This window comes from Lepisma saccharinum, chromosome 4, assembly GCF_977018435.1.
Source record: "Lepisma saccharinum chromosome 4, izLepSacc3.1, whole genome shotgun sequence".
Taxonomy (NCBI): Eukaryota; Metazoa; Arthropoda; class Insecta; order Zygentoma; family Lepismatidae; genus Lepisma; species Lepisma saccharinum.
Window position 1 is genome coordinate 64696137 of NC_139232.1, and position 22527 is coordinate 64718663.

Genomic DNA, 22527 nt, shown 5'->3' on the forward strand with positions numbered 1-22527 from the left:
TAAATGATACATCCCAAAGGGGGATGGAGGGGTTTCCTCATCAAAAATCTTGTCCTAAAATTTTCCCTCACCCAAATTTTCTGGGGGGGGGGGGGTTTGTAAAGAAAAGCAATTTATTTCGGCTTCAAACATGCTTTACTAAGAAATATATTGAAAACATACACCAGAAATTTTAAAAAAAAAAGAATAATGTTTGCCTCTGTGCAAGTGTTGCATGCCTCTCTCCCCACCCCCACCCCTTTCTCTCTCTCTGACTGATAACAGCATAGTTTTAAAATGTAGCATAGACAGGCAGTGTGAGCCAGCTCTAGTAAAATGGTGTTACGTGGTAAAATTCATAAAAAGGTAGAAAGTTCAACTCGGTTCAACCAGCGTTAAGAGATCCTGTTTGTTAGATTGAAACACTTCAGCAACAGGCAGCAAATGGGAACATCCGCCTCTGCATGCTGGACAGGGAGCAGATAGTGTGTACGCCTTTTGAATTGTGCCTTACAAATTTTTGACTGGACACGGGCAGTGCCTACCTCAAAAGAAAACTATTTCAGTGGGGAAGATTGGCCAAAAGATGAATATGTAAACACTCGGGAGGTTTACAGCAGCATTGCAAACCTCATGATTAGAAAAAGTGTTGTTCACAGATGGTTGCAGGATTTTTTCTATGGAGAAGCAAGCAAGGTATTTTTCCCAGGTGGTGGCAAACCAGGGACTTTCTCCCCACAATAGTGTAGCCCCTCCAAAAAAACACTCAATCACTATTAACTTATCATGCTCCTGCAACATTACAATAATTAACATAATTTACTGTGACTAAAATTAAATTACATGTGTGAAATATATGCATTTATGGCAGACATTCATTTTCCAGGTGGGCGTGCCCCCACTCCCCCATCCAGACATCCATGTTGTTGTTTAAATCCTGAAATTATGCTACATACTGCTAAACTGTGATAGGATCTATTATCAATATTAATCTATAACAATAATTATTTTCAGATGACTGTAGTTTTAAGTTAAATTTATGCATCTACTTTTGGAGTTTTAATTGATCGACTGATTTGCTTCATTTTTACTTCACTTTTCTGGAACTTTTCCCTATTAGCACAGATGAGGATGAGTGATGATATGATGAAATTGATGAAGGGACACTCAAAATGACACCCATGCCCAGGCAGGGATTCGAACTCAGGACCCCTGGCATCATAGTATTTTGGAGTTTTAAAATTTAATTATTAAATATTTACTATAGTTAAATACAATTGGGTATTTCTTCCATAATAAAAATTCGAGCCATTCAACTAACAGAATGGGTTCGACATTTTACTTGAAAAGTTTGAGAAAATTCAATCACTATGAACAGCAGTTCGCTTGTTTTATTTGTGCCCTCAACCTTGTACCGATTTCCTGCCTTTATTGTTCCCCAGGAGCTAAATTGGGAAGGATAAAAAAATATATTAAATGAACAGGATAGACCAGAGTGTTGTAGTAAAAAGCTTGTTTCTCGGTCGGCATGCCCTTTTTCTTTTAAAAATGCCCATTATTGACATAGAAATGAAAATATGTAATATTATGTCAACACCTTACATCCTTAAAATATCTTTCTTTGAATTCAAATTTTCTCTCCATGGAATGTACATTTGCAGATTATGCTAGGTTTTACCATTATGTAAAACATGGGGTGCTACATTCCAAGGAAGTTAAAACTTGTGCGAGACTTAGCACCATTATGCAGGGGTAGGCATCGCTTGCAAACAGTGCTTATGCACCAGTCTGACACAGATTGCCCGCAAGTGGGGGAGCTCCATCGTTGTCAGGTTTTAGCCAATAAACAACGGAAACAGGCCAGATGTGTATTCTGTATCAAGCTGATCTTGTCATTGCTGGCGTTGTAACAAATCATGTAGTTCAAGACCACACTTGAGAAAGACCAATAATGAATTATCAGCTTGGGGATAACCCCCTCCCCTCCTCACTTCAATAACTCTATATACACAGTCAAATTGCATAGCCAAAAAGTAGCAGATGACTTTCTGTCTGTCGGAACTGCAGCATCTGGGTGCCAACGGAGGTTTGAGGAATTGATGTTCATCCCAGGAGGACTTTTTTTCAGGAATAGGAATTTTTTAAGCCAAAATTACAGAAATGGGAAAAAAGATGAAACATAAAAAAATGAGGCAAACGGGAAAATTAGATATATTAATTATTATCAGATAAGATATAATAATATATATTAATGTGCTAGACATTTGTTTAAGGGGTATAAGGGTAGATTTGTTGCCAAAATAAGAATAAGTTATCTTTGTAACAAAAAATTCTAGGGAGGTGTTCTGAAAAATTTGGAGAGGGTAAATTGCTGATCACACCTCCCCAAAAATCCACAAATCAGTACAACAGGGAATAGCCTTCATTATGCTAAGCATGGATTTTTCCAACATTTTCCATCTGAGTGTGTATAAGTTCAAATTTAGGGGGAGTGTAATGATAAATTTAGAGCCAAAATGACGATACATTTAGAGCCAAAATAACCATAAATTGGGCCTTGCGGAACATTTTAAGGGGTGTTGAAGGAGTGTAGATATATCACTGAAATATGAATTATTTATTTTACTTTGGTACCAAATGACAAATTTCTAATGAAATTGTTTCATCTCCATCTCGTTCCCAGAACACTCAGACAGAACACTGGCAATCTTAAATCAAATCTAGCATTCTGTGCAATTGTTCTATCTGAAATTTCAATTATTAACTACAGCATAAGTAGCTAACAAAACTACTACTTCTTTTTAGATAGGTTTCAACACAGCCTTTCCAATGATACAAACTTTCAGTGCAATGGTGACAAAAGTTCAATAAATATATCATGTCAAACTTTAAAGGGCTCACCAGAAAAAATGAAAAATTGAACATAGGACAATTACATTCTCAGTGGAAGAAATGTTGATTAGATATAAGAAATAGTAATCACAATGAACCCCATGGTCAGGCAGGGGTTTAAACCAGGGTAGATAAAAATAATGATTTTTATTTAAAAAAAATAATTTTGTTGATTTTTTTTATTCAAATCGATTTCTTTTATTTCATTCGGTTTTTTAATTTTTTTAAAAAAAACATGCTTAAAATTGCTTACATAGTTTTTGGCACCATGCACATAGATATATGTTTTTTTTACAGAAAGGCTTTTTCTAGTAAATGGCCCTGTAAAATATTTGAACAGTTTGATTTGATTTGGTGTTTTAAGTTCACTTTATGCACAGTAAGGCTAATGGGGACTGGACCTACAGTTTAAAGTGGGATCCAAACCACTATGTGCCTCCACCGGGTATTGAGCCTGGGACCCCTTGATTACAACGCAACGACACTACCACTGCACCATCGGGGAGGTAATTGAACAGTTTGATTAAAGCAAATAAAAAATATACGTAAACATACATTTTTCTGTTTCTGATACTGTAACTACTATGAAAATATTTGTTGAGTTTATTTCAGTAACTTTTTTCCAGTGAAACTAAAACATTCTGGATGTAGCCTACTCTTTAATTGTAACTTAAAATATTAACTTAAATATTTTTATAGTCTTTGTACCTGAATTTTGGAGATTTCTTTAATATTTCGAAAAATATCAGCTGCCATGTTTATTTTAAAAAAGGTAAAGTGTTCCCCTGTGCATAGCACCATGCCATGAAGGCATATAGGGGGTGTGGGGGTAACGCCCCACACTTTCTTGATCCGGTCGTGAGTGGGGGTGATGTAATCAGCATCACGCCCCTGACCACCTTTACCCCCCAGGGTTTCCCCCAGGTACCCATGTTATTCGACGCTGGGTGGGTGCCGGGGTCGCTTCCATCGTTAGAAAAGTTCCCGGATTTGAACCGGCCGGGGATCGAACCCGGGACCTTTAGCTTGGTAGTCAGACGCATTACCGACTGAGCCACCATGGCCACCTAAATTTTAAATTTAATGATATTGTCATTATTTATGGTTTAACATGATTAGCATTTTGAATATTTTTCTACACAAAATGTTTGCTATTTTTGCCCATAAAGTTATTGAATATTAAATCAAGAGAAATCATGTGTCTACATTTCCTTTTGCATGAGCTTCACACTATCAGTACATATATTTTATTGCCTTTATTTTCCTATCTTAGAACCTAATAATCACCATTAAATGATTATGAGAGTAATTTTCACCAAAAGTGTTTAGATATCTACAAAATCCTTATGTACATTATTCTATAAATTAATTTAGAGTGATTAAATCAATGTTTTTTTAAAAACAAAAATCACCTGATTTAAATCAACCCACCCTGGTTTAAACCCATAATCTTTCAAGCTAAAATAATGAGTTAATCACTCAGTGTACTCAGCAAGGAAACATTACAGTTCCTCTACTTGCTTCTGTTGATGCTTACGAAGTTAAGAACAAATAAAAGGTGGTAAGTCACAAAACGAAAACATAAATAATTAAAACTGTAGAATCAAAATTAAGTTACCTTAAACTTGAACAGTTCCTTAAACTGTAAAAAAACACTCACATGTGTGATTTTTGGATTCAACTTACTTGTGTTCTGCAAGCCCATTTAACTTGGTCAGGTCCATAGAACTGGATCTAGAAAAACTGTTTTTCTGATATATGTTCTTGTCTGCTGGTTTAGCCCAAGAAACTTCGATAGTGGAACCATCAAGTTGTGTATCTGGAAGAAAATATGAACTTTTAAAATTATATTCATAATGGAATTCTCATAATAACATTACTTTCATTGCTAAGACTAAGAAACAAATTATTAACCTATGGCGAAGTCTTTATTCTTGTGGTGTAATTTCCATGGCTTTAAATACGATTAAGTGAAAGTACAGTGACAGATCTGCCACAATCACATCGAAATTACCGAATTTTGAAGGTTTTGCTTACAAATGATATCTACACTACTCAGCAAAACCAGAGAAATGGTTCAAACACTATATTTTATGTTAGGATATATACCGCGTGAGGCACCTAAAAGTACCACCTGAAATAGCGAAGAAACCAGAAACAGTAGTGATGTGAGGTTTGCAGGAAACAATAATATCAAATGGGGCTCGTAAATCAGAGGTATGGGGTGGGTCGAAAAATATCGACAAATGGGGCATCTGGAGAAAAGTCATATTTTTTTTTTTAAATGGAACGATATACAATAACATGCATAATATAAAAGAGCACACGCAGAGAAACACAACGCCGTTGGTCTCATGCATCTACTGCACATAGAAACGAAGATATGGCCATGTGAAAATATGTAAACAAACTAACAAGTGGCCCACTTGACCGTCAGTACCACGGCATGTACAAGTATGAGATGTCGGAAGCCATTGGACAAGATGAAGACAGAACGTGTTAAAGGAAGAAAAAATACAGTAGACATCGTCAGCACCATGTATTTGACAGTGTTACAGCATAATGAAAATGACCATGACAGTATGTCGAAGAACCACTGCGTAAGAAGCGAAAACCTGTCAAAGTGTGTGTTCAAAGTGGTGGCCGTCAGCTGCGATACAGGCAACGATGTGCCCACGCAAAGATCGTTGCATAGAATGTAGCATCTCGTAGGGATTGTCCCTACAGGCTGCAGTAATGTGGTGTTGCATATCCTGTGGAGTTGTTGGCACATCCCTGTAGACAATGTCCTTCAACTTTCCCCACAGGAAAAAGTCTAACGGTGTCAAATCTGGGGAACGAGCCGGCCATTTGACAGGCCCTCCACGTCCAATCCAACGATTTGGAAATGTATTTTCCACACATGCTGTAGTGCATCTTGCACTGTGAGCTGGGCACCCGTCATGTTGGTACCACATTTCCCTCCTTGTCTGAAGTGGTATGTCCTCCAATAGTACAGGCAGTTCATGTTGTAAAAACTGTATGTATCGGTCAGCATTCAGTGTCCCTTGTATAAAAAAAGGGCCAATGAGATGTTCACCCACTATACCACACCACACGTTCACACTCCATGGGCGCTGGCGTTCCACTTGGCAAAGCCAATGTGGATTTGTCACTGACCAATAGTGCATGTTCCTTAGGTTGACATTTCCATGATTGGTAAAAGTTGCCTCGTCAGTGAAGAGGATACGTGACAAATCGGGTGTGTCGTGTCGTAACATCCATGTGCAAAACCGAACACGGTCCACAAAATCATTCCCGTGAAGTTCCTGATGGAGGGAGATATGATATGAGTGAAACTTGTGTGTGTGCAGATTGCGCAATACACTTCGCTGACTCATCCCAGCATCCCTGGCAATTTCACGGGAGCTAACATGCGGATTCACAGCAACAGCGGCGAGAACATTTGTTGCACCTGCCTCACCTGTAGTTGGCTTGTTCCGCACACGTGCTCGTGGTGTTACACTTCCGGTGTCTCTTAATTTAATAAATAACTTACCAAACAGACGTCGAGATGGCTGTCGTCTGTTCGGATATCTCTCTGCGTACACACGGTAGGCTTCTGAGGCATTCTTTCGGCATTCCCCATAAATCAGGATCATGTCCGCTTTTTCTTTGTTTGTGAACACCATAATCTTCACTCTTACCACTACGACTGCTTGCTATGAACTAACACGATCTCGTGGACCTGCTATCAAAACTTGCTCTGCGTAAAGGCAGTTCTGTCAGGCACCTGAGAAATCTTACATGCTGTGGTACTGACGGTCAAGTGGGCCACTTGTTAGTTTCTTTCAGGCACGGTTGGCCCTATAGCGCACAGGATCAGTGAACCCCCAGTAATATACGATAATCACCTCGAGAATGAACAATAAACAATGTCTTTACATTTTCACATTATTTCGCTAAAAATTCTACACAATAAGTCATGTATTTGTGCCCGTAATACGGTGAACTCTTTTGCTGAGAAGAAGAAACCGCGATTCGGCCACCCTGATACAGACCCTCAGTTGAACCCCCACAGGACAGCACTTGCCATTGTGAAAGCTTCGTGCGGGAGCAGAAGCTCGAGGAGGGTATAGGACAAAATACATGGAAGATGAGATTTGCAGAAGCTATGTTCAACCCAACGGTCATGCGCAGTTCGTTCTCTCGCAGAAGGTGCGGGACAAGGCTCCGATCTTGCTGCTTCCTCCCTTCCAGTGTTGCTGTGTGCGGTTCAAGTTTGAAGCGCACACATTACATATTCAATATTCTCTTTGTATCATTTTTGTACTGAACTTCTTGGAATAAATGCAAAATTGTGGCAGAGATGGATGAGTGGAAACAAATAAAAGCTGGAATTAGATGCGATGAATTAAAATAAAGGAGATACATTACCAAAATAGCTCGTGCATGCATTCAGAGGTTTTTCCTTAAAGGTGGAAACACTTCGGGTTCGCGAAAGAGAAAGAATGGCACGAAGACGTGACTCGCTGTCGCTCGGTGTCAATTGTCTCAAGTTTGTTAGTTTTTGAAGTGCTTGTATACTTGTTGGAAAGTATTAAGTGATGCTGCGAGTGAAGCGAGGGGTGGACTTTACCTAGGTTATGTCACATGATGCAGTGTAGGCGTTGCTGTCCGCGCAGGTAAGAAATGACCGATAGAAATGCACGTAATTAACGTAAACGAACTTCCTTGTCCACTGAAAAAAAGCGTGTGCTGGTCGACCAGCCCCAAATTTGAACAAAGCTATCTTGTATCAATGAAAGGGTCTCAGGTTCGATTTCTATTATAGTATGCACATGCCATTAGTTGCCATTTCCCTTTAATAAATGTAGGACCAGTTCTGATTAGTCGGCATGGACGTCCGGAAGGGTAAAGGGGGCAGCCCCCCATGGAAATTGAATGTAAACCAAAAATTATATATTACACGCATATAATTTAATTTCAGTCACAGTAATTTTTGGTAATTATTATAAAAGCATTGCAGTAACTTCAGACTGAAGGAGTGTTTTTTGCTCCTCCTGAGGAAAAAATATATTACTTGCCCCTACTTGAGGACGTCCATTCCAACAAAACTCAACTTTTTTCATAAAGGCACAATTTATTGTAGTTTCAGCCCTAAATTTATTTGCACACCCCTAATACAAAACCTTATACTCCCATATAAAAAAAATTCTGGACAAATCTTTTAAGCCCGCTCCCCCATCCTTTTGTTAGGCGAAGGAAGTTTATTTTGCGGAAACTGAATATATGTCACATGACTTCAGTGAACCCCCGGGTAAATAATGCACGAGCCGCGCCTGGTTTCTTTACATATTTTCACATGGCCATATCTTCGTTCCTATGTGCAGTAGATGCATGAGACCAACGGCGTTGTGTTTCTCTGCGTGTGCTCTTTTATATTATGCATGTTATTGTATATCGTTCCATTTAAAAAAAATGACTTTTCTCCAGATGCCCCATTTGTCGATATTTTTCTACCCACCCCCATACCTCCGATTTACGAGCCCCATTTGATATTATTGTTTCCCGCAAACCTTACATCGCTACTGTTTCTGGTTTCTTTGCTATTTCAGGTGGTACTTTTAGGTGCCTCACGCGGTATACTCTAAATGGAAAATAATATGGTAGTGCTATCAGGGTCTGGGAAGGATGATCCCTGGCAGGATAAGCACTGCCACTGCTGCCTTGCAGGGAGGGGAAGGATTCCCAAAAGCTAGGGAAAGGTCACCCAACAGAAAACCAAAGGGTAGAAGGAACTCTTTAGGCATAGAGAAGCTAATCCTTCTACGAGGAGTAAACCCCTATCAGAAAATCCCTGGTCCTCCAAGGAATTAGGGGTTTGACCTAGGCCAGCAACCTGTCTCTGGAAAAAATAAAATAAAACTGCTCAAAAAGCTCAAAGGAATAATGTGTTGACTGCTACTTTACGAGGACCAAGGCATGTTAAAAGGACAAGAGAGGATGTGCTACAGAAAAGTTCATGGAATGTTAAAACAATGCTTCAAGCAGGAAAGATGCAGATGATAACTGAAGAAATAAAAAAGACAGAAATAAAGATTACAGCATTACAAGAAATATGCTGGCAAGGTTTTGGTAAAATAAAAAAGAACACATACAGTTTACTACAGTTGCTCAAATGATAGAACCGGGCATTACTGGCTTCCTAGTAATGAATAAAATTAAAAAGCAGTTTTAGGTTTTGAACCGTTTAACGATAGATTATGTAAACTCTGATTAAAAGAAAAATATCGTAACATCACTTTAGTATGTACCCATGCTCTTACAGAGAAGAAATATGATGCAATGAAAGAGCAATATTAAGAAGAATTACAACAGATGATTGATCGCATACCAAAGCACAATATAGCCATAGTCATAGGAGACTTTAATGCACAAATAGGAAAGGAAGATAGATACAAGCAAATTGCAGGAAACCATTCGTTACATGACAAAACAAATGAGAATGGTGATTTACTAGCAAACTTTGCTATAACAAATAATATGGTTATATCGAGTACAATTTCCAACATAAATTAATTCACAAAGGAACTTGGACTTCCCTTAAGACAAAACAATAAATCAAATAGACTATGCACTTATAAACAGTGCTCGAAGTGGGGTGTGGATGTGGGGGATGGTATCCCCCGGCTAGTAAAATTTTGGAAAGCATTCCCCCAGCTGTCTCATTATCGCCATGTTAGAAGCATCCCCCCAGCTAATCCCAAGGCTCAACCAAACATCCCCCAGCTAACATTTTCCACTTCAACCGCTGCTTATAAATCAAAATAAGAAGCAAGTAATATAAGATGTAAGATCATTGAGAGGACCAGATGCTTAAACTGACCACTTTCTAGTTAAAACAATAGTTCAGCAAATGTTAATAAGTCAACAAAACAAAAACAAAAATGATAGAAGATGGAAACAATCTAACATAAATAACAGTTTTAAGAGAAAAGAATATAAAACAATAGTTAATACAAAACTAAGCGAAAAAGCAGAATATAACGACATGGAAAAGAATTGGGAAAACAATAAAACAGCTGCCTCTGAAGTATTTGGAACAGAATCTCAAAAACGAGAGGTAGAAATGAATGGTGGGATGAGGAGTGTCAAAACTCTATTAAAGCAAAGAACGATGCTAGGAAAAAGTGTCTGAATAGAAATACAAGAGGAAATCGAGAACGTTATGAACGGAAAAGAAGAGAAACAAAAATACTATGCAGAAAAAAGAAGAGAAGTTGGCTACAAATGAAAATTAGTGAAATAGAGAAAGCAAGAAGGGTGCAAGAAAATTCTATAAAGATGTACAAAATTACAGCAGAGGATTCCCAGCCCAATCCATAGTTTGTAAAGACAAAGACAGAAATAGTTTATCAGAAAAGGAAGAGATTTTAAGAAGATGGAAAGATTATTTTCAATAACTTTTAAACTGCAGCAATCCAGATATATCAACCGAAGTACCACCAGAAAGAGAAACAGAGACAGAAGAGAATTTAAGCCCACCTACTTATCAACAAATAGACCAAATAATTAAAAATGTGAAGGGAAACAAAACACCAGGGTGAGATAATATTATACCTGAATTAATTATATTTGGAGGAATGGAATTGAAACTTAGAATCTATAAGTTAATTTTATAAGTATGGGAAAAACAAGAAATGCTACAAATATGGTCAGAAGGAATAATTTGCCCTATCCATAAAAAGGGGGACCAAAATATTTGTGATAATTACAGAGGAATCACTTTATTAAATATATCATATAAAATATTTTCTCTCCTACTGTACAACCGCCTTACAGAAATAGTGGGAAAACAATTTGGAGAATATCAAATGGGTTCCACAATAGATAATATCCATATAATCAGACAAATATATGAAAAATGTTATGAGCACAATATCACAATACATAATATATTAATAGATTACAAACAGGCTTTTGATAGTGTAAAAAGGACAGTTATTCTTGAGTCCCTAAACGAATATAGAGTACCAAATAAACTAATCCAACTAATTAAAATGACCTTAACAAATACAACTACTAAAGTTAGAATAAACAATGAACAGGGTGGCTACAAACAAGCAGAAATGAAATTCCCTGACATTTCCAGGTTTTCCAGGACAAAATTTACATTTTTCCCTGACAATTACAAACTAAACTAAATCGATGTTTTTGCAAATGAAAATAATAAACTCATACAGATCCAGGTATGGATTTGTTAAGTACCAATATTATTTTCTATGAAATTGATTCAATTTCTCTATTCTCTATGATTTGAATTCAAACTGCAAAATAGTGAATTTGGAAAATTATTACAATTCACAAGCTAGGGAAGGATTATGGAATTTTGTCATACGCAGTAAGTTTAAAATAAAATACTTGATTATTTTTAAAGTTACGACTAAATGAAATTAGAGTGAAGAGTGATTGATTAAGAAATACAATTTGTAATTTATCAGTCTCCTTATACATTCTCGGTATTATATGTTGATATTTCCACTGAGGTTTGGAACCCTCTGCTTGCAAGAACCATGAATGCATAAAGCTACTTCTCTCTTCTCTGTAAAGCAAACAACTTAACTCTTGCATATAAGTGAAACAATTGAATCGAACAAAATAAAGTGTCATATTTCCCTACATTATCAATGGGATTTCTGATTCAGTACAGTATATCCAAGTGAAGTACTGTGAAACTGACAACATGCAGTTGTACCATTAATGCTGTCGAAAAGGGTATGTAGGTATTAGAAATTTAATGCAAGGAATTTATAGAATTGAATTGTATAGGTACCTGATTTAGCTAACCATACATTAAAACAGGAACACTAATAATAAAAGCTTCTGAAAGTTCATATACGAGGGGCATCCTGAAAAAAGTTCCAATGGTGCCTATACGCAGCACTGGTGGTCAGAGATAGACACACACCCATGCAGGCAGGAAGAAGTGGCATGTAGCTGTAATCTGGTACAGTTGCAATGCAGTCGTTTTAGGACAGTTCTAGGTTAAAGATTGCAGCTGTCATACAGTCTCCCACCGAGCCTAGCCTACAATGCACACTCAGAATTTGGCACAGAGCCACCAGCAATTGTGTGAGGTGTGCAGACTGGACGTCGTGTATGGTCAGACGATGGTGCAGACAATTCACGGAAGGCCAATCGAATGTGCACAACCCCATACAGCTGAGTACACACGGGCCCTTTGCATCACTTCAGGTGAGAGAACTTGGAATACTCCCTGTACAGCCCTGGCCTTGAATGTACCGATTTTCATCTCTTTGTTTAACTGAAGAGGTTTCTGGCAGGGAAAGGATTTGGCAGCTACACTGCGGTAGAAATAGTTCCAGTCTTTGCTGTCCGACACATATACCATGGACATACAAAATTTAGTGCCATGCTACTACAAATGCCAGAATAACGGTGGTGATTATGCCGAAAATTAGGTTAAGACTCACTGTTACTAATGCAATAAATTACAACGGATATTCATATTTTATTTATGCCTAATCGGTAGGGACCTTGATATTTTGTTATTTTTTTTCAAATTGGTGTATTTTCTTATTTTTCATTTTTTACTATACGGTGTTATTTTTCTCAAAATTCACATTTTCATTTTAGCGCATTTTCTGGCAAATATCTGAAATTATTCCTTCATGGTGTTTTTAAACTACTGTTTCAAATTGTAAGTCACATGGCTTACGCCTCTTCGTGAGAGTTTGATATCTTGAAAGTTCTTTTGGGAAAATTATTTTCCATACCCCCCTTTTTTTAATTTTTAAGGTAAGGATTTTAGATAATGGAATTTCCCTTGTATATACTGTAGGGTGCATAATGACCATAAGTGGCGACGCACCCAAAAAATTAAAATCAATCAATCTCACGTGACAGATACCGATATATTATGACACAAAAAAATGGGCATTATCTTTTTTTGACTTGTCAGTATTAAGTTTCCCAAAATTTGCTTTTTTGTTTTAGAACATTTATCTGACAAATATACCGAAACTTAATACTCCATTGTGCTTTTAAACAATTATATTAAATTGTAGATCACATGGTCTACGTATTTTCGTGACAGTTTGATATGTTGGAACAGATTTTTGAGGAAGTAAAAGTAAAGTGCTCCCCTGCACTTTTTCATGAAGGTATATAAGGGTGTGGAGTTAGGGCCCCACACTTTCTTGATCACGGCTAAAGGTGGGGTGATGTGATAAGCACCATGCTCCTGGCTACCTTTATCCCTCAAAGTACCAACTTCATATGATGCTGGGTGGGTGCCGGAGCAGTTTGAATAGGCAGAAAACATCCTGGTTCTCCCCTGCAGGGGATCGACCCCGGGTCTCTTGCATAGCAGTCAGACGCCCTAACGACTGAGCTCCATTATTACTCGCTTGACAAATGCCTATGGAGCGCACTTAGCTTGGTAATTCAAAACATATCTCGTGCGACAAATACGAGGATGTGGATCCCGTGTGACAGTAGATACGCACTCGATCTCCTGTTAGAACACTGCCACTTTTCTCTGTGATGCAAATGGTTTTGATAGAAGTTGAAAAAGCCCGACCCTGTGGCCGAGTGATTAGCACATCGCGCTGCGACGCCAAGGGTCCCGGGTTCGAATCCCGGTCGGGCTTGGTTGTTTGTGAATGTCCATTCATCAATTTCATCATTTCATCACTCAACCCCATCTTCGCAAATTAGCCAAGAGGCACAAAACGCGAAGTAAAATAAACGAAATCAAAAAAAAAAAAGAAGTTGAAAAAATCGTTGGAAATACATGATTTAATGTGGCTGTCGAAATTATTCCATGTACGTATAACTCTATAGTTTACTCTTAAGTAAAATGTTGGAAAACTTGCATGTTCTATGTACACAAACATGGTCTAGAAAAAACAAGAATGTTGGATTTCATGGAAATTTTCGTTGTTTTAGATAATTTCTTTTAAAAAAATTGCTAAAAACTCCAACAATTCACATTTTATGCCAAATTCGCATTATTTCAATATTTATAAAGGTCGAAAAATGTGTCCAGACATCACTGCACATTCATAAACATAACTTCGCAGCAATTACCATTTTTCACGGTTTTGGCATTTGCGGAAAATCAATCGGAAATTACTTTCTGGCCACCCCTAGTATAAATCAGTAGATGGAAAGTGAAAATTTAGCAGGGCTGGCAGAAAAAGTCAATTCTTGAAGAAAGTGATTTGCTTTTATGATTGAATGATTCGAGTAAATATATTAAAATATTTACGTATTTATTATTAGTATTTTATTTTATAATATTGGACATTAACCTTACTCAGTGAGAGATTAAAGACCATCTCTCACGAGTTTAAACAGACAGGACAGAGAATGGTGTTAATTTCATTGCAATACTAGTGTTGCAGTAAATTTGAGGTTGGGAGCATGCACTTGCCAATTTTTATAACGTTCACCAATGCAGATTTATGTTACACTTTTTCGTGATAGTATTCAATATATATCCAGTTTTGTTGGATTCTTCTTGATATCTAAGAATAGTGCAATGTGATTGTAAACGTATGTTAACTTGTGCGAAACCAGTAATACGTCAGGATAATGAAAGAAAACCTTTGTAAGCACTGCTACATTAAATGGGGTGGAGTGAGCCAGAAGAGTAATAAAATTCCAGCAGCATATTTGCAGTCTAAAGCTCTTCTTGTTTATGCATACGATTTTTGTTGGATGTTGCAGTCCGAAGACATCGAACAAAAATCATAAGAGTCCCATGCATGCAATTTCTGTCACATGTTGTAGTGAGATACTTTGTCGGGTGGCGATATTCGACAAAAATCGTATGTATCAATGGAACCTATTTGTTTCCATGTTCCTTCAGTTTGCCCAACAAAATGCCTTAGGACGACGTCCGACAATTATCGGACGGCGCCACCCGCTCCCATCCCCTCCATCTGTTGACAGTTCTGTCTCCTTACTACTCCCATACGGACAAGAAAAAATGATAATTCAATGCATTTTCCACGTAATATTCACAGGCTTAACCTTTACTTCCTCGATGATATTATATGGTATCATCAGAGTAAGGTCGTTCTGACCCGATGAAACCATATGGTATCATGGTGCAGATTATGAAATGAATGTGCATTTTGGACCCTCACACTCTTCTGTTTGGGTTGAAACTCTGACACAGGTCTGGAGCAAGCATGGGTAAATTCATATTGATGATCAACCTCCCCCCTCTCCGGAACATGTCCATGACACATTTCCGAATAGTTTCACATTTTGGCTCATTATTCAACTTGTATAGCACCCAGGAACATGAAACAAGTTTCAATCTCTTTGGAATCGTCCATTCTTTGCGGAGAATACCAAGGTTTGCACCTTCTCCCGAAAATAGCGAGAGAAGAGGAGGGCAAACACCAGATTTGTTTTTTTTTTCATTGAAATTCGGTTGTCACGCCCCCAAACCCCCGCCTCCCCCCTTCCTCGGTTCGGCGATCCTAATTGTACACGGTTGCATGCTATGATGTTTTAACTGCAAAACAAAACTTATCCGAAGTAGATTGCTCCCATAGTGCCCAAGTTATAACAATTATCCTCCAAAAATGCTAATTACCTATTTTTTGTAAAACAAAGAAATGATATTTTGGCTTATTATTCAACTTGTATGACACCCAAGAACATGAAACATGTTTCATTCTCTTGAGAAATGTCCATTCCTTAAAAAGAATACTAAAGTTTGCGCCTTCTTCCCAAATAGCGGGAGAAGAGGGGGCAAACTCCAGATGTTTTTTTTTTCCATTGAAATTCGGGGGTGGCGCCCCCAGACCCCCTTCCTCGGTTCGGCGTTCTGAATTGTACACGGTTGCATGCTACAATGTTTTAGCTGAAAAAGAAAACTTATCCGAAGTAGATTGCTCCCATAGTGCCCGAGTTATAACAATTTTCCTCCAAAAATCCTATACCTATTTTTCGTTAAAAAAAATAACATTTTGGCTTATTATTCAACTTGTATGGCACCCAAGAACATGAAACATGTTTCATTCTCTTGAGAAATGTCCATTCTTTGAAAAGAATACTAAAGTTTGCGCCTTCTCCCCAAAATAGCAGGAGAAGAGGGGCAAACTCCAGATATTTATGTTTTTTCCATTGAAATTCGGGGGAAGTGCCCCCAAGCCCCCTTCCTTGGTCCGGTTTTCTAAATTGTACACGGTTGCATGCACTGATGTTTTAGCTGCAAAACAAAAGTTATCCGAAGTAGATTGCTCCCATAGTTCCCGAGTTACAACAATTTTCGCCAAAAGAGTGTTCGAAGTCAATGAAGACGATATTCCCTGACAATTCCCTGACTTTTTTTGACACCTCAAATTCCCTGACTTTTCCCGGTTTTCCAGGTTTTCCAGGTCTGTCGCCACCCTGAATGAAACTACAGGAAGCTTTGGAGTTAATACTACGGTAAAACAAGGAGATCCCCTATCAGTTATGCTTTTTTCAATAACGATTGATAGAATTATCAAAAAGCAAGACGCGAGAGGCACAATAGCAACAAGATTAAAATAAGTTTGTGCGTACCCAGATGATATATTAATGTTGTCCAGAACATGGCAAATGATGGAAGATACCTTCAAAAGATTAGAAGAAGACTCGAGAAAAGATGGCCTAATAATAAATACAGCTATAACAAAATACATGAAATGCTCAAGAAATCCTGCAGTCGAAAGGTCAGTTACAATTGAAGAAAATATAATTGAAAATGTCAATGGTTTTAAGTATCTAGGTTCCGTAGTAAACATTAACAATACAATGGAAGATGAGATTAAAGAAAGGATAGCAGCAGGCAACCGAAGATTTTTATGCACATAAAAATCTGTTAACCACCAACTTAATAACTAGAACATCTAAGTTAAAATTTTGTTTATTATAATAAAACCATGTGTTATCTATGCATGCGAGACATGGACACTAAAGAAAAAATGAAAGAACAGCTCCTAATCTTTGAAAGAAAAGTTTTGAGGAAGATATTTGGACCAAATAAGGTGAATGAGGAAATGTGTATTTGAAAAACAAATAGTGAACTGGATATATTGATAAAACAAAGGAATACAGTAAGAGAAGTAAAATCTCGAAGGATAGCTTGGATAAGCCATATTGAAAGGATGGAAGCTCAAATGGTTCAAAGAATAACAAAATTGAAACCATTTGCATCTAGATTAAGAGGAAGACCAAAAAAGAAATGGGAAGCTGACGTAGAAGAAGATTTGAGGAGAATGAAAGTTAGAAATTGGAGACAACAAACAAAAGAAACAAACAAACAAAAACAAAGCAGTGGCATAATATTGTTGAGCTGGCCAAAACTCGCAGAGAGTTGTGGTGCCATATAAAGAAGAATAAATGAAAAATACGTAATACACATGAAAATATGTAGAAAATGTAACATGAATTTCATGTATATTTTTCTTAACATTATAATTTACTTACATTTTTCATTTTTAGTTTGCTACATGGAAAGGAAAAAATATTATTACATAAAAAAGTGTGAGCCTTACATGACAAAAAGTACTGTTAATCTGTAATGAAATTTCAAGGGATTCATGATTATTTCCTGGAAGTATTCAGTCCTACATTATTCCATAATTCCAATAATTCTCAGTCAATTGATAACTAGTTAATATATAATATTGAAACACCTTATTCATTAACTTTCTTGAATTTTAAGTAACAAACGTTTCTTACTGTTCAATCTGTCCAGAGCAACTTGTGCCTTCTCACGAGTTGTAAAGTGTACAAAGGCAAAATCTCTAAGTTTCTTCACACGGGTCACATTGTAGTCACTTTCTCTCTCGAATGCATCTCTGATAGCTTGTTCTGATGTTGACAGCATTAGGTTCCTTACGTACAAAATCGTAACCTGGGAAAAAAATAGAACTGTTAAGAACACCAAACAAGCAAGAGGTAATTAATGTGCCCTTCTCTGGGGGGAGTAGTTCCATGACATCAATATGAGGTGAATGAATTTTTCATCAGGGTTAATTGGTCCCCAAAATTTAAGGAATGCTGAAATTTTCAATTTTTTACATATTCTTTCAGTCATGGCAAAAATGGGCTTTATCTGATATTATTATTTATTGTAGTGAACAATGTTTATAGAAGCGTGAGAAAAATAGAATTTTGTGGAGGGTGAGGAAGAGCTGAACCCCCTTTTGCAAGGTAAATCAAAATTCTCACCTATGTAGCATCAGGTTTCCATGGTGAATGTTCTTAGTTAAACACCTTCCTGTGTTAGAGGCATGTACTCTGGGTCATCTAGTTAATTGGAGATGACACAGTTATGATTTTTTTAAAAATATTTATTTTTCTTTCTTCATTGTCCAGATACGTATTATTAGAATAGTTAAATCAAGGCGACTTAGATGGGAAGGCCAAGTGGCACGAATGGAAGGTGAAAGAAGAGTTTACAGGATTCTTGTTGGTAAACCTGATGGTAAGAGACCTGTAGGAAGGCCAAGAGAAAGGTGGAGGGATAACATTGAGATGGACCTAAAGGAAATCAGTAGGGATGGAAAAGAGTGGATACATCTTGCCCAGGATAGAGACAGACGAAGGTTATGTTGAATGAATGATTTGCTTCATTTTACTTCGCTTTTTGTGCTAATTTGCGAAGATGGGGATGATGGATGATATGATGAATGGACACTCACAAACATCCATGCCCAGGCCGGGATTCGAACCCAGGATCCCTGGCATTGTAGAGTGATGTGCTAACCACTTGTTTTGCTGCAGCTATGAACATTCTGGTTTAAAAAGGCTAGAGAGTTAGTTAGTTGGTTAGTTTCTTTCTTCATGATATTCTTTAAAGCCAGTTTCCGATTCATGCACTTCTTTACTTCCAGCTTGCAAAAAATTCCAACCGTTTACTCGTTAAAGCACGAGAACTTTTCTGCAGCCTGGGGACTCTACAGATGGGTGAGACGGCCCTGGCTCTCTTTAAATCCCTTGTCACAGGGAAAGGAAACACTGATTCTCAAGTGTGCATTCAGAGGCCAGAGCAACCTCCTCCAGGGAGAGAGTCCACTCTTGACCCCAGATCCTTTGCTCTTCCCTCTGTTGGCAAGCAGATCATAGACTCCTAACACTCTTTACCACTAGAAGGAAAATGGGGGCATCATAAGGTGTGTGAAAAGGGGGAAATTCTGAACAAAAAGTCCTAGTGAACTTGAAGGCAACAGGTTTCTGCTTTATGGGTACAGATGTGTTAAAAAGTGTAAAATCTTTTTAGTTAAAAGATTAAATACTAAAGATAACACAAATTTTATTAATTAAATTTCAAAACTTAAGTAATTAATTAAGATAATTATTTGCTTGCATTTTTAATTCCTTGTATGCAAAAATATGTGATTAAATCATTTCCCGTAAACTTCAGATACAGTAAGTGTACTTCTTTAACAGAACCGAATAATTTTTAAGAGAGACATAGGGGTTGGGGTTTTATTGCTTCAACTGAAGCAAAGTAATAAGCCTTTGTAACGTACAGACCTCCCATCATTCCTCAGTAAGTGTCCATGCATTTTCCAAAAAACCTCTTCCGCTTTTTACCCCATTCTGGACAACTGTTGACTCTCAGCTGTGAAACAGGGGTTTGATAGTCTGTGAGCAATTTGTGGTTATATAGTTTCTGTAAACACGAAAGGGTAGAATCACGGAGTATGTGTGATCTCGTTTTCGTACATCGTGAGGAAAAGTCGAGTGTGAAGCTGCCACCTATGGAAACAATAGATCAGGATCGACCACATTCACCAACACATTGAAGTCACTCCCAATAAACTCATGGATAACTTTACAAAGAAACTTCATGAATGGTTGCATTGCATCTCCTCTACTTGTAAAGCAAGTTCTGAAAATATTATGTATTGTGCATGAAGGTAGTATTTTTCTACACTATTTATCATCAATTTTCTTCTACTATCCATTATATTTTTTTGATTTTTGTGAAATTTGTCACACAAATTTGTGTTCTAAAAGAACCTGTGACCACAACACAGGAGCCTGGCTCGACTCTCAGGGTGGGAATTTTCCATCTATATCCCTGCTTAAGTCGATCTTGGACACAACAAAGGAATTGTGCACAAAGAATTTGTTCCAACCAGCAAAACAGTTGATTCACCTAACTGCGATGTTTTCCATCAGCTGCGTGAAAATGTGCACAGATATCACTCCTAAACGTTGGCAACAAAGGAACTGGCTTTTGCATTACAACAATGCATAGTTCCACACTTCCTAGTTTATCACGGGCTTTTTAACAACCAGGTTCATGAATACCCTACCTCACTCACTCTATTCACCTGACTTGGCCCCCTGTGAATTTTTCTGTTCCATGGACTTAAGATTAAATTTAAAGACCGCCAGTTTGACATGATTGGGATGATCCTAAGGAGGAACCCAGGCAGTGCTTGAGACCATCACAGAACCAGACTTCCATGCTGCATTTAAAAATAGCAGAATCGTTAGGTGCAGTGTGCACATGTGGAAGGGTGGTGGAAATCAATAGGCCCAATGTGAGTTTTTGACCAGATGATAGCACCAATGCTGAAAATTTTGGATACCACCTCATAATATTCCAACAGAATTACATAAGAAAAGCAATCAATTGGCTCCAAGATTTGAGTGTAAAATCCAGAATTCACGTCAGAAATTCATGTTTACATATTCTACCACTTATTCTGAAAAACAATTGACTTCATGACTGAACAATGTGTGTAAAAGTTAATAACAAGATAGAATAATTATGCATTTCAGTATATTAATGGTATGAAATGTTGAAAAAGTAAAGTTGTGTGTGATATTCACCCATCAGGTGAATCGAATAAAAAATATCCCCAAGGATATAATAATAATATTAATATTATATTGTTTCTCTTACTTAACAAATATTATTAACTACTTATAATGTATTATTTCTAGCATTCAGTTTTATACCAATGGCCTGACACCCCTCTGCCAAAATTTCTTGTGATGCCCGTGTATGTGTTTATCTCACAAAGATTGCAAAACACTTAGGCTAGTGGGATCCCTTCTGTACAAAAATTTCAGTCTAAAAGAGTTCTGTGCAATAATTTACTTCTGGAGTCTTACCTTAGACATGATTTCCTGATCAACCTCAGGTTCAGGTTCTGCCCAGTCAACAGATATATCATGGTCCCACAGTTTTATGCCTCCAGGAATCAACTTCCTCCTAGCCATGGTTGCCGTTCTGTGATTAATGTACTCCACAAATGCAAAGCCTCTGTTCTTGGTCTTGTCATGAATGCTGTTGTATAATATTACAGTCCTCACCCCATCTGTAATCCTTCTCATTTCCTCTTCCACTTCTTCCCTGGTCTTATTTCGAGGGAGTCCGCCAACAAACAGCCGGCAATTGTCCACACTGCGGACAACGCCCAGCGGTTTCCCTTCCCTGATCTCATAGTTGTTGAGCTCCTCGACCGCTTTTGCAGCATCTTTCTGATTCGTGAACATTACAAATGCATAGCCCCTATTTGACCCACTGAAGTCCATCATGAGCCTCATCTCATAAATGATTCCAATCTTCTCGAAAACAGGAACCAATTCATCCTCCATGCAGTCCCTGGGGATTTTGCCCACGAACACCTCGCTACCCTTTGGTGGGCGTGGTCCTTTCCATTTAGGAGGAGGGCCGCCGTATCTGCGCTGGCCATTTATCTGCACGAGGTCATAGTTTGTTCGATTCAGGAGTTGCAGGATTTTATTTTGTCGCTGTATGCCCTCCATAAATTCTGCAGAGTGAGTCATTGCTGCAAATACACAAGCAATCAAAGAATTAATCATATAGAATGATAAATACAACCTTTGTAAGTAAGGATGTTTGATTTAAATCATGTGATTATATAAAAAAATCAGTGATTTAAATCACTTCAAGAAATAATTTATAGAATAATGTATGTAAATAATTTGTAAATATCAGAATCACTTTTGATGAAAGTACATTATTATTGTAAATCATTCAATGGTGTTTATTAGGCTCTTAGGTACAATGGCATGCCCAAGGAGGGGGTCATAACCCCCCTTTGACCCAATAATCTTAAAAAAAATAAAGATGATCAAAAAAGTCAAATGCAGGAAGAGATAGCAAACTGAGGTCTGACCAGGGGGCAGTTACTGATATTGTTGCTGCACTGTTGAACTACCATGAAATTTCAATTTTTTCATTATTTTCCTATTAAATATATTGAATATAAACAAATACAAATAATTTTGGCCTTAATTGTTTCAAAAAGCTAATTCCATTATGATCTGTTAAAAAGAAGGCAATTTAACAGTATATTAGTACATGCACAGGTTGTTCTGGAACATTTCTAATAGTCTGGAGGGGAGTATTTTTGTGTATATATATCGTCCTGTTTTGTACCTTGTTACATTTGTACTTGGTACAGAGTCTGAAGAAGACCTTGCTAGAAGGTTGAAATGTTATGTTTAGTTTATGTTTTATAATAAAATAAATTTCTGCCTTGGTCAGCATATTGAGTTTTTCATATCATGGAAACAAGGCTTAATGGTGTTATAAATGAAAGGTCTGGTCAGTTAAGGAAATTCCTTTCCTGCTTAATTTTGACAATTTCCAAATTACTGTGAGCAGTCTCC

General features: G+C 37.5%; 1 protein-coding gene across 1 annotated transcript; it reads right to left on the reverse strand.

The window, feature by feature from the left end:
• Positions 1 to 755: 755 nt before the first annotated feature.
• Positions 756 to 21678, reverse strand: LOC145986957 (RNA-binding protein 47-like). The gene is made up of 4 exons (XM_083121421.1): positions 21001 to 21678; positions 17605 to 17779; positions 4558 to 4690; positions 756 to 771 (listed from the first exon to the last, which is right to left on the reverse strand). The coding sequence occupies exons 1-4, from the start codon at positions 21676 to 21678 to the stop codon at positions 756 to 758; spliced, it is 1002 nt and encodes a 333-aa protein (XP_082977547.1).
• Between the last annotated feature and the right edge of the window lie 849 nt (positions 21679 to 22527).

Bases quoted from the DNA above. Each gene is read 5' to 3' on its own strand.
- LOC145986957 (XM_083121421.1), bottom strand. From the start codon at position 21,678: ATGACTCACTCTGCAGAATTTATGGAGGGCATACAGCGACAAAATAAA. The intron at 17,780-21,000 runs GTAAGACTCCAG...TTTTTTTCCCAG, and splicing joins ATCAGGAAATCATGTCTAAG to GTTACGATTTTGTACGTAAG. The intron at 4,691-17,604 runs GTAAGAAACGTT...ATTTTCTTCCAG, and splicing joins TGCTCTGGACAGATTGAACA to ATACACAACTTGATGGTTCC.